Consider the following 13,283-nt stretch of genomic DNA (forward strand, 5'->3'; position numbering starts at 1 on the left):
CTTGCTACCTTGTTTTTGTCGCAGTGGTTAAGGGAATCACCGCAGTAACCGGTCGTTAAGTGAATCTGGCTTCCCCATTGACTTTTGTTAGAAGGTCGCAAAAGGGGATCACGTGACACACTGCGACCGCCATAAATAACGAGTCAGTCGCCAAGCCTCTGAATTTCGATCACACGACCGAGAGGCTGCAACGGTCGCCAAGCGTGAAAAACGGTCACAAGTCATTTCAAAGGCAGGGAGTCCTCAACTTAGCGACCGCAACGGAGCCCGCCATTTCTATCGTGAAGCGAAACGTTTGTTAAGTGAATTTTGCCCCGTTTTATGACTGACACGGGACCCTGGGGGATGCATGCAACGGTCGCCAGTGTGAGAAATGTTTATCGGTCGCTCTTTTCAGTGCTGTTGTGATTCCTAATGGTCACTAAATGAATAGTTGTAAGTCGAAAACTGCCTGTACTAAAGGCAGGATAGAAATCTAATTACATACATACATACATACATACACATATAGATATATATCCATATCCATATATATATATGTATGTATAGCAGTGTTTCTCAACCTTGACCATTTTAAGGCATGTGGACTTCAACTCCCAGAATTCTGGGAGTTGAAGTCCACATGCCTTAAAATGGTCACGGTTGAGAAACACTGATGTATAGTATGTACATATGCACGCACACATCGTATTTCCCTCAAAATAAGAACTGCCTGTACTAAAGATAGGATAGAAATCTAATACACACACACACACAGACACACACACTGTATTTCCCTCAAAATAAGAACTGCCTGTACTAAAGGCAGGATAGAAATCTAATACATACATACACACACATATATACACACACATCTATCTATACACACACACAGAGAGAGACATCTATATCTATCTATCTATCCATATATATATCTTATATCTCTCTCTATATATATCTATATCTATCCATATCTATCCATCCATCTATCTATATCTATCTATTCTATACACACACACACACACACATTCAAAATTTTTGTGGCTGACAAAGAGTTAGTGGGAGACTAGTATAGCTATTTCAAGCTCTCTCATCAGTTAAAGAGCTTGAAATAGCTATACTCATCTTCCACTCTTTCTCAGCCACAAAGTTTGAATTTACAGTATTCACAGTATGTTTCCCCCCCCCAAATAAGCCCTAGCCAGAAAATAAGCCCTAATGCGTCTTTAGGAGCAAAAATATAATATAAATTAATATTTTGGGGGATACATGGCGTGCATGTATGTGTATACACACACACACACACACACACTGTGGAGATATATACCGTTTTTTTCTCTCTCTCCCCCACCTCCCCAAATATCCTTGCAGCCAACGGGCCCCCCGTGATTGTGAAGAAGGAGAAGGAGGGCGAAGGCCTGGAGAAGAAAGAAGCAAAAGGCGGGGAGGTGATTTGCATAGACGACTGAGGGGGGGGGGCGGCTGGGCCACCTGCCCGCCGAGCTCCCACCCGCACCGGCCCCCACCTCTGCTCCGAGGGCCCCCCCTGTGGCCCTCCGGCCTCTCCTTTTTGATTTCCGGATTATGTGACGGCCTGGAGGGGCCCCCGCCGGCGATTCCTGCTCTTTCTCGGGACCCCCGCCTCGGATTCGAATTCCTCCTCCCCCGCCCCTCCCCTTCCTGCGGGGGGGGGGAGACAGCGGCCGGCCCCACCCGGAAACCTGGACTTTAGACTGACCAAGAGGTACTCAGGACCGAGCTGGTTTGTATTCCCCCCCCCCCCGGCTGACGGTTGTGGGAGGGGGGGGCCAAGTTAAAGAGCTAGGCTCCGGGCTGCCTAGGGCTCGGATATAGGGGAGGGGGCAGCCTGCTTTTGTGGGGGGGGGGTCTTTGCCACCCCCCTCCCCCAGTGTCGAAACTTTCGAGAAGCACTGCAAAAAAAAAGGACTCTTATAAATATGAATATATATATAATGTATACACATTCAATGCTGTATGTTTAATCCTCTTTCCTTTCTTGGGCCTGGCTTCCCCACTGCGGGGAGGGGCAGAACGCAGAGCCCCCCCGTGACCATGGTCCCTGGGAGTGGGGGGCAGTCCCCTCCCCCCCAGCCAGAACTTTTGGGGAGCCTGACCCAGATGTGTCCCCGCTTTGGGAGGGCAGGCCCGTTTCTCCCCTTCGCCCACCCTCCCCTGTGAAAGCGAGCCGGGTTTTTTTGGGGGGGGGGGGAGACACGGGGAGGGGAGGGGGAGAGGCCAAGCTGGATGGATTGCCGAATTTTGAGTCACTTCTTGTTTAAATCTCGCAGAATAAAGGCACCGTTTCCTTGGCTACATAAAAGCTCCTCGCGTTTGCCTCTTCTGTTCTGGGCGAGCGCATATACGTATTTGATATATAATATATATAATAAATAATATATTATAATATATATATATATATATATATTCTTAAGAATGCTAAAAACAAAAGGTTGATTCCTGGGTAAACTCATGGTAACTAGCAAAAAATGCACGAACACCAGGAAATTATAAAACTATAAAGTTTTAATAGGATAAAATACCAAGCTTTCGCTGGCATATATATATGTCATATCTATATCTATCTATCTATCTATCTATCTATCTATCTATCTATCTATCTATCTATCTATCTATCTATCTGGTTATTCAGGTTTTCTCCCGCGTCAAATTGGAAGTGTCTTGGTGACGTTTCGACGAAGTCTCATTCCTCATCTTCAGGCTGGTGTTTTCGGCTTCGTGCTTCTAGGAGCTCCTAGAAGCACGAAGCCGAAAACACCAGCCTGAAGATGAGGAATGAGACTTCGTCGAAACATCGCCAAGACACTTCCAATTTGATGCGGGAGAAAACCCGAATAACCAAAGACCTACAAACACCCGCGAAAACCTCAGTGTGTGTGTATGTGTGTGTGTGTGTATATATATCTATATATCTATATCTATCTATATATCTATATCTATAATGCTGTATGTTACACCCTGTTGACCCAAATATGGGAGAGAAATCTTTTGCCTCGTATCAGCTCAAACTAGAGCCATCCACAGGGAGCAGTCACAACTGTGACATCATATACATTTCTAAAATTTGGATTACTAGCAAAAAATTAAGGGAGGACTGGAATAGCTATTTCGAACTCTTTAGCTCTTTTCAACCAGACATACCCTTCTGAGAGTCGAACCTGGGCTGTCTGCATGTTAGGCAGCTGTAGCTAGCAATCCAAATTTTAGAAATGTATATGATGTCACAGTTGTGACTGCTGCCTGTGGATGGCTCTAGTTTGAGCTGATATGAGGCAAAAGATTTCTCTCTCCCATATTTGGGTCAACAGGGTGTAACATACAGCATTCTAGATAACTCCTCCCCTGTTTCTTCCCTCCCTAACACAGCTGGCAAAAGTGAGACAGAGCCTGTGGCCTAGAGGTTTAATACAGCTGCCTAACATGCAGACAGCCCAGGTTCGAATCTCAGAAGGGTATGTCTGGTTGAAAAGAGCTAAAGAGTTCGAAATAGCTATTCCAGTTCTCCCTTAATTCTTTGCTAGCAATCCAAATTTTAGAAACACACACACACACAAAATTAGAGATGCAGTTGGTAGAGAGCTGAACGAGCTGGTTCAAGTCTAGCCGTTGGTCCCTGAGTGGATGAGTGGACTTCACTTCCCAGAATTCCTCAGCCAGCCCTGGAGCTTAAGACCCACCCACCTTAAAGCATAGCTGGCTGGGGAATCCTGGGAGTTGAAGCCCGTGCATCTTAAAGCATGGCTGGCTGGGGAATTCTGGGAGTGGAAGTCCACCCATCTGAATGTTGCTGAGACGGTCCACGGAGTCTGTCCATAAACAGAGGGATTGTTTAAAAAAAAAAACCCTCTTTAGAATAAGACTTAAAAGCAGAGTAAACATCCCTGTAGCAACGTCTTGATCTGTCTTAAGCACTTTGTAGAACTTAGTAGTCCTGGGTAGCTGCGCCATGGAGGAGAGCCGGGCGTGTTTTATCGGAAAAGCTGGATTGAACTGCTAAATGTTCGGATCTAACTCAAAAGAAGCTGCTGCTGTAACAAAGGAACGATTGCTCGAGTAGGCAAACGGATTTTCAACCCGAAGAGAACCGGAAGGGACCTTAAGAGGTCCTCTAGTCCAGCCCCCTCCTGCTCAAGCAGAGATCCTATTCCGTTTCAGACAGGTGGGTGTCCAGGCTCTCTTCTCGAAAGCCTCCAGGGACGAAGCACCCACAACTTTGTGGCAGATCCTCAAATACTGGAAGACTGTCATGCCGTGTTGCCCCCCCCCCCCAGTGCTGCTTCTCTCTTCATTGCTGGCTGTGGAATTCTGGGAGTTGAAGTCCACATGCCTTAACATTGTCACGGTTGAGAAACACTGGCTAGACTGGCCAAACCCAAATTCTGCAAGCATTCTTTATATGATTTAGTCTCCTCCAGGCCTTTTAAGTCGTCTTAGTTGCTCTTTCTTTGCACTTTTCCCCCCCAAAGTCTCGACATCTTTTGGGGAACGTGGGGACCAAAACCAGAGGCACGATCTTATAAAGCGGGATTAACACTTCACTTGATTGTTTCTGCAATCTAGGGATTGAAGTTAGCTTTTTTTGGGGGGGGGGGCTGCTGGCCCACGTTTGGAACTTTGACTCTGAGCCTTAAGTCCTTTTTTGGGGGGGGGGGTACCTATTGTAACTTTGAAGGATACACAAGCAATGGATCATAAGTCAAGGGCCCACCTGTGTGTGTAGCACCTCCTGGCCCAGTTATTGGGACAACAGAGTCAGCAGGGAAAACTGGCTGAACGTGGCTTAAGCGTCCTACAGTCGCAGCCAAGATTAATAGCTGTAAAAGTTTCCACCTTTGTCATATGTCAAACTAATGGCAGCAACAGGAAGGTTGCGATTCAAACACAGCTTGGCAGTCTGAAGTAGGAATCGCCCTGATTTCTACCCAAATGATCCCTTCCACGAGTCTTGTCCTTCAGAGGCTTCCAGGTTCCCCCAAGACAAAACAACCCCCCCCAATTTGGGGTCTGACTCAGTCCAAAGATGTTCCCCCCCCAATTATTCTAATTGGGGAATTAGAGAATCTCTGGCTGCCAAAAGCTTGAGTCACATCCTGCCGGGTTTTGCAAAAGCTCCAGGCCAGGGTGTCGGTCTCACGTTTTGTGATTCAGTGGCCTCCTACGCGGTCCATTAAACGCGGCCTCGGTCCCAGGTCACGAGAGGCGGGGAAGATTACAGGCCCAGAGCGGTGAACAAACAGGATGTGATCAAGGAAGGAAGTTGCCACAATCTTTCCAGGGAGAAATCCGGATCGAAATGCCTGCAGGGCCATGGAGGTGACGGAGACACCAAGAAGCCTCAGGAAGATGGTGGCGTTCCAAAATTCTTTAAGGCTTCCTTTGCGCCTGTCGCAAAAGGCAGGAGACCCACCGGGTGGCACGTGGCCTGGAGGATTTTATCAAACCACAACGCGACAGTTTTCCTACGCCGGCCACAGGTGAAACCCAACCGGCTTCCGTTTCAATTAGGTCAAACCTTTAAAATCCTACGCGTTTATTAACATCATTCAATCACTTTACAGCTGCCGAACAATGAAAGCAGAATATAAATATTAAATTACAAAGACTTTCCAACACATTTCACAGAAATGGAATTTTTTAAAAAACAAAAGCAAAAAAAGAACAACAAAAGACAAAATATACAGCATTTGAATCTCGACTTCTGAGCAGGTCGCACCAAACTCTTCGCACGGAAAAGGGGGGGGGGCGACAAAGGACCGCTAATTCCAGTTTGTGATCGGTACAATCAGTCCTGACAAAAAAGACACAACTCCTCGGAGTGACTTTCTCGCAAACCATCGCAAGGCTACCGTTTTATCTTCCAAAACGAAGTTATTTGTTGGATCTTCGAACATATTCAATTTCAGTTCATCTAAAAAAAAAAAAAAAATTGAGAGGGCAAAGTCACCTCCTTCTATCCAGACCAGATACTCCTAAAAAGTCAAATTTGACAGCTTCCCCACCAGCAGCATCTTCTTTCTTCATTTTAGGTCTACGGATGTGAAGATTCCGATCCAACCAGAGAAATAGAAATCCTAGCTGAGATATCCATTCTAATAACTTTTAAGGGGCAGAAATGCCGACAGCAGCATCGTTCCGGAGGCGATGGTTAACATAAAATTAGATTGTTTGAACGTTCTTCATTGTCTCTGCAGGTTGCAAAATATTTTCAGCCTCTTAGATTGGGAGAAAAACACCGTAAACAAGGATTATAGGTCGCCCGGTATCCTTTTGTTCTATCTTCAAGGAATGGAGGACCCACGTCAAGTCGTATAAAAAAGGATTTATTCCATTATTATTATTTTTAAAGTCAGGTGGATTGTTATCGTTTTGCTGGGGTATCGGGGGGGGGGGGAGAAGCACTTCCAGAGAATAAGGTCTGAGCTGGTTTTTTTTTGGAAGACAAGAGATTGTGAACACATTTAGGAAGAGGCTGTTAGCATCTTCAATGAAGCCAATTTGAACCTCGAAGGAAATATATTTTTCATCCAAACGTGGCTGGTTATAGAATTCTTTTCCCTCCGTTGTGACTCGTGTCTTCTGCGAAGCGGCAAAATTAATTCCTGTCGGTTCTTCTTGGGCCACCATCCGCGCGCAAAAAGACGCCGCCCGCCGTTATCTATCCCAAACGGAGAGGGCACCGTCGCCTTCTCGCTGGAGAGCCAGTTCCCTTGACCCGACTGACCGCAAGGTAGCTTGCCCGCGTAAAGCGACCGTTGCTTTTCAGATGAGGTAGCAAGTCACGATGGCCACGTCCTTCGTTTCAGAACCGTAGGCTGTGGGAGAGGGGAGAGAATTGGCTGACATTAAACAGAGAAAGAGAACCTGGTTTGTGCTCAAAAGCATCTCAAAGGCTGGGTGTTTCAATTCTCACCTTCACAGAACACGTGTATATTTTTTTAAAAATGACTCAAGTCAGTCACTGCTCAAAACCCACATCTTGGCCCATCCCCACCATCAAATGCTCAACTCTTGGTAAGCCCCAGCAATACCAGGTTTCCACCTCCAAAATGTACTCTTATCTGTGCTTCCCTGATTTAACCTTTTAAACCAAGTCTCTCCTCAGATAAATACACATGCGGAAAATCTCCTTAGCTCCCAAAGAATTACTGATCATAGCCTTTCTCCCTTTGTAGCGAATAATATAAAATAATAATATCATAGAAAATGATAAAATTAAACTGCTCTGGGACTTCAGAATTCAAACAGACAAGCACCTGCAACATAACACCCCAGACTTAACAATTGTCGATAAGAAAGACAAAAAAGTCTGGATAGTGGACGTGGCAGTGCCTGGAGACAGCAGAATAGACGAGAAAGAGCTGGAGAAGATCACAAAATACAAAGACCTACAAATAGAAATAGACAAACTGTGGCAAAAGCAAGCAAGGGCAGTACCAATAGTCATAGGCTCCTTGGGTGCAATCCCAGAACAACTGGAGCACCACTTGGACACCATCATTGGCATTGACAAATTCGCTATTAGTCAATTGCAAAAGGCGGCCTTGCTAGGAACGGCTTCCATCCTGCGACGATATCTGTAACACCATCAAACATCCACATCTGCCTATCCCAGGTAAGGACTTGACAGGTAGACAAAAATGCAAAATCTAGTCTGAACATCTGGATGACTGTGCGATGATCCTCAATAATAATAATAATAAGTTGGAAGGGACCTTGGAGGTCATCTAGTCCAACCCCCTACTCAGGCAGGAAATCCTATACCATTTCAGAGAAATGGCTGTCCAGTCTCTTCTTAAAAACCTCCAGTGTTGGAGCATTCACCGCTTCTGGAGGCAGGTAGTTCCACTGGTTAATTGTTCTCCCTGTCAGGAAGTTTCTCCTTAGTTCCAGGTTGCTTCTCTCCTTGATTTCCCTCCAGGCCCTTTCATTGTCAAGTTATCTCCCCCCCCCCCCTTTAGAAAAACAGCAAATGCAGAAATCAAAATATAAAGGAGAACAAATGGTAAGCAGCTGAAATTTCTCTTGCTGGGGCAAATGGAGGGATTATTCTGGCCTTTCAGGAGGCAGGCAGGCTGCTTCTGACTGGGCTTTTTTTCTCCCCAGGGGAGAAGCAGATTTTGTGCGTAACGGTTGCAAAGTTTAAAGACACACAGGCGCTTAAATACAACAAAAGGCGCTTAACTGTCTAAGGGGACCGCCACGTTTTCTGACAGTTGCCCCTGGCTACCAGGCAGAAGTTGACTCTGGCCCAGGAGGATGAGAAAAGTTTTTGAGGGGTCCTTTTTGTGCTCTCTGAACTGGGTTGTTTTCTTGCAGTGCACTCACTGATGGTGTTGCCTAGTTTGGTCACGAGACGCCTGCAAGGAAACAGGCAAGCTCAGAGCACCAGGGACCCCCGTCGTCCTCCTTCTCCTCCTCTTCCTCCACTCAGCAAATCCCCACTCCCTTCTAGCACTGATGGTGTTACCTAGTTTGGTCACGAGACGTTGGCAAGGAAACAGCCAAGCTCAGACCCCCCACCCCCGTCCTCCTTCTTCTCCTCCTCTTCCTCCTCCTTCTCCTCGTCCTCCACTCAGCAAATCCCCGCTCCCTTCTAGCCCTGATGGTGTTACCTAGTTTGGTCACGAGACGTCTGCAAGAAAACAGCCAAGCTCAGACCCCCCACCCCCGTCCTTCTCCTCCTCTTCCTCCTCTTTCTTCTCCTCTTCCTCCACTCAGCAAATCCCCGCTCCCTTCTAGCCCTGATGGTGTTACCTAGTTTGGTCATGAGACGTCTGCAAGGAAACAGGCAAGCTCAGAGACCGCCAAGGACCCCTCATTTCAGCGCTGAGCTACAAATATTCTTTATTGGGAAAAAAATTGTTCTGTCAAACTGAAAGCAGAAGGGAGTCTCCGTTCCTTGCCTTTTCACCGGCAGCCTTGTTATTTATCATCTTCCTCCTCACTTCAGTCACTGTTGTTGACATGGGATAAAATAGCAGCAAAAAAGCTTTACGGCTTTGATGCCCTATCGTGCAACTAAGCAACTTTAAGCCACATTTTATTATTTAACAACAAAATCAGTAAAATGCATCCTAGATATAGTCAGCCTCATCCATCATTACATTCATGCTGACTGCCTCTCGTTAGGGCTGAGACACCCCCCCCCCCAGGTGCTTTTTGGAACAGCCAGATTTTCAGCAGCTTGCTAAAAAAAAAAAAGTCAGGAATGCTTTTTGATGTTGTAACTCAATAGTAACCCTTTCTTTTTTTTTAGGAAAGACATCCTGCTTAAGAGATGCACGCCGCTTCCAAAGCATGCAGCTCATTGCAACTTTATGAATCACTCTTATTAAAAAGCAGGACACAGATCTAAGTGCCCAGCACCCTAAGAATACTTTAATTAAAAACTAAAATATTACAATGTGTTAAATAAAAGTTACACATTTAGAACCCAAAGAGTCAAGAATTGAAAAATACATGGAAAGCTAACTGAATCATCTTGATCTCTGCTGCTGCTGCTAAGATGGAGGCCTGGTGCATCAGACCATCCAGAAAGCATCTGACAGGGAAACCTGGATATAGCCAGAAGGGAAGAATAGACAGAACCCCCCCTGAGTAGGGGGTTGGGACTAGATGACCTCCAAGGTCCCTTCCAACTTTTATGATTATTATAAATGCAGTTTGGATGGTGAGAATTGTGAAAAGGGCAATAAAGGTGGAGGACACCCAAGGGGAGAATTTCAACTGGCGGGCTCTAGGAAGACAGCCTTCTCGGCCCCAGCTTTAATAATAATAATAATAATAGTAAAGTTGGAAGGGACCTTGGAGGTCATCTAGTCCAACCCCCTGCTCGGGCAGGAAACCCTACACCATTTCGGACAAATGGCTGTCCAGTCTCTTTTTAAAAACTTCCAGTGTTGGAGCATTTACTGCTTCTGGAGGCAGGTTGTTCCACTGGCTAATTGTTCTCACTGTCAGGAAGTTTCTCCTTAGTTCTAGGTTGCTTCTCTCCTTGAGTAGTTTCCACCCGTTGCTTCTTGTCCTGCCTTCAGGTGCTTTGGAAAATAGCTTAATTCCCTCTTCTTTATGGCAGCCCCTGAGATATTGGAATACTGCTTTGTGGGAGGTCCTGCCCCCCAGAAGTGAGGGAAGACCCCAATCTCTTGGCCTTCCGCAAAAGGGTACAAAATTGTGATCTTGTGCAGAGGTGGGGGGGAGACACAGAGGACCAAGCAACTGTGGGGCTGGCTGTTCTCTTGGCAGGCTCCCCCACTTGTAATAATCCAACATTATTAACCTTAAAAGGTTGCTTGTTGGTCAAGGATTCCCGGGAGCTGCATACAACCCTGGTTTAAGGCACCACACGGGCTAAAATGGTGTAGGGCAGGGGGTCTTCCAACTTGGCCCTTGTATGGTTTGTGGACTTCCAACTCCCAGAATTCCTCAGCCCGGGCAAAGGGCCAAGTTGGAAGACCCTTGCCTTATCTGAACCTATTTAATAAAAATAAAGCTGGAAGGGACCTTGGAGGTCATCTAGTGCCTGGCTGAGGAATTCTGGGAATTGAAGTCCACAAGTCATACAAGGGCCAAGTTGGAAGACCCCTGGTCTAGGGTCTCCAGCTTGGGAGGGGTTGGACTAGAAGACCTCCCAGGTCCCTTCCAACTATGTTATTCTAAGTATCCTAAATAAGTCGAGCCAAATCCAGCAGAGGGGGGGGGGGAGTTTTAATCACATGCTGCCAATCTTGGAGGGCAATTGAGGCCACGACCCCCGTCCCCACTCTTTGCGAGCTAATGAAAGACGCTGGAGTCTCCCTGGGACTTCAATTCCCGTCATCCCTCGGGAAGGCCACTCACGGTTGATTGGTTGCCGCCTCCGCCACGTGAGGCCGGAGCCGCCGCGGCCCCGCCCTCTCCGATCCCGCGCATGCGCTTGCCGGCCGCCGCCGCCGCCTCCTTTGAGGAGTTTCTTCAGCGTCCGCCAGGGGCGCCATTGCTCGTCCTGGCCGCTCTCTTCTCCCTCCTCCTCCTCCTCCTCTTCGAGGTCTTCGTCCCCGGCTAGGCGCTCCTCGCGGCCGGCCTGCTCCCGTTCCCGCTCGCGGAGCACCACCCGCTGCCAGAGCTCGGCGTCGATGGGCGGCAGGACCAGGCGGCGCCGCCAGCCGCCGCTGCTGCGCCTCACGCCGGCCGCCAGCAGGTTGCCGCGCTCGCGGAGGGAGGTGACGGTCCGGCAGTAGGGGCACGTGACCTCCTCCCACCAGCCCTCGCGCGCCAGCTGGCACACGCAGGCGCTGCAGATCACGTGGCGGCAGCGCGAGGGCTTCCAGGAGCCGCGCGCGCCGCCCAGCCGCCGGGGCGCGCGCCCGCAGCGGTCGTAAGGCATGCAGCAGATGCCACACTCCAGCTCGGCCGCCTCAGCGATCTCGATCCCGGCCATCCCGCCGGCGGCCGCGCATCCAACGGACCGAACGCGCTCGCCGGCTCCCCCGCAGTTATATATAGTCGCGCACAGCCCCGAGCCACGCCCCCCCACGAGCGTTCTAATCCAATGAGCAGAGGCAGGAGTGTCGCGCGCGTGCCCCTAGTATTACATCCAAGGAGGAGCGAGGTGCGCGCATGCGCGCGGTGGTTAAAGGGGGGGGAGTCTGTCTCTTTAGGCGGGAAAAACGGTGAAAGGCAGAAGGGGGCGGAGCTTGAGCTGAGGCGACATGGGGTGACTGACGTGTGGTCAGGCCGAAGTTGGTCTGGTGAAGCTCCTGATGGGGAAAGCGCGATTTTTAGGTGTGCCTCCGACTTAGCCTTGGGCAAAGAGATTACAAAAAAAAGGAATATAGGTAGTCCTCGACGTAAAACCGCTCGTTGAAGTTAGAATGGCCCTGAAAGAAATGACTTTTACGACCGGTCCTCACGCTTACGACCGTCAGAGCATTCCCCCATGATGGTCATGTGATCAAAATTCAAGCCTGTATTTACCCCAGTTTCAGCCTCTTGGGGGTCACCTGATCACCATTTGTGACCTTCCCAGCAAGCAAGGTCAATGGATTCGCTTAATGACTGTCTGATTCACTTAACAACCGCAGTGCTGTTTAACAAGCCTGGCCAAAAAAAAACCAAAAAAAAAGGTTATAAAATTGAGCAGGACTCACTTAACAACTGCCTTGCTTAGCGATGGACCTTCGGCTTTCCTGGCCCGCAAAAACAATGTCGGTGGAGGATTTGCTTAGCGATCGGGCGATTCACTTAACAACCCGAGTGATTTGCTTAACAAAATGGGCAGAAAAGCTTGTAAAAGTCGCAACTGACTTAACCACTGCCTTGCTTAGCAATGCAAGTTGTGGTCCCAGCTGTCGTAAGTCAAGGACTTCCTGTATAGTGTGCAACAACCAGTATCTGCGGTCAAGCAACACAATGCAAAAAATCCAAACTGGGATATTTACTTCGATATGCTGAACCAGGTTCCCTCCAGACTGAGAGGACTACACCTCCCAGTACTCTAAGGATAAGGATAATGGGAGGTGGTGTTTCCGAGCTGAATGTTGCTGCTGGTCCCCCCAGTGCTCTGTGGCTCTGCTTCTATTTTTTATTTAAAATTAGCTCAGACCTGGTTTAATTCGCGCAGCCACGATAGGAATATTAAATAGTTTCCAACTGTTATTGTTATCCAATTATTAATATTATCCTATTATTATTCCAATTATATCAATTACTGCCTGGTATCTCACAGTGTCTGCCTATGTATCTATTACAGGGGTCTTCAAACTTGGCCCTTTGAGGACTTGTGGACTTCAACTCCCAGAATTTCTCATCAAAGGGCCAAGTTTGAAGACCCGAGCTTGTGGACTTCAACTCCCAGAATTCCTCAGCCAGGCATGCTGGCTGAGGAATTCTGGGAGTTGAAGTCCACAAGTCATAAAAGGGTCATAGTTCCCTCATGCTGGCTGAGGAATTCTGGGAGTTGAAGTCCGCAAGTCATCAAAGAGTCCCAGTTCCCTCATGCTGGCTGAGGAATTCTGGGAGTTGAAGTCCATGTCATCAAAGGGCCAAGTTGGAAGACCCCTGATAGATTACCTATTTAATTGTCCATCTACCAGTAGGCCTCCACTTATGACTATAATTGAGCCCAAAATTTCTGTTGCTAAGCAAGACAGCAGTTAAATGAGGTTTTTTTTGCCCCATTTTATGATCCTTCACGCCACAGTTGCTGACAAAATCACTGCAGTTCACTTAGTAACCCGGTTGTTAAGTGACTCTGCCTGTCAGAAGTTCGCAGAAGGTGGTCACAT

General features: G+C 47.9%; 2 protein-coding genes across 2 annotated transcripts in view; one reads left to right on the top strand and one right to left on the bottom strand.

Annotated features, from left to right (window-relative positions):
- The window catches only part of CHD3 (chromodomain helicase DNA binding protein 3), a 106,843-nt gene extending 104,916 nt beyond the window's left edge, over window positions 1-1,927 (top strand). Inside the window, 1 exon segment of the mRNA XM_039337967.1 lies at window positions 1,351-1,927. Within this exon segment, the coding sequence (XP_039193901.1) occupies window positions 1,351-1,448 (98 nt within the window). The 3' untranslated portion in view covers window positions 1,449-1,927.
- Window positions 1,928-5,531: 3,604 nt separating this feature from the next.
- Window positions 5,532-11,573, bottom strand: RNF227 (ring finger protein 227). Its single transcript, XM_039337968.1, has 2 exons — window positions 10,858-11,573; window positions 5,532-6,830 (listed from the first exon to the last, which is right to left on the bottom strand). The coding sequence occupies exons 1-2, from the start codon at window positions 11,435-11,437 to the stop codon at window positions 6,778-6,780; spliced, it is 633 nt and encodes a 210-aa protein (XP_039193902.1). The 5' UTR covers window positions 11,438-11,573; the 3' UTR covers window positions 5,532-6,777.
- Between the last annotated feature and the right edge of the window lie 1,710 nt (window positions 11,574-13,283).

This window comes from Crotalus tigris, unplaced genomic scaffold (genome assembly GCF_016545835.1).
Source record: "Crotalus tigris isolate CLP2741 ecotype Arizona unplaced genomic scaffold, ASM1654583v1 scf7180000017690.20705106771:4171800, whole genome shotgun sequence".
Lineage (NCBI taxonomy): Eukaryota > Metazoa > Chordata > Lepidosauria > Squamata > Viperidae > Crotalus > Crotalus tigris.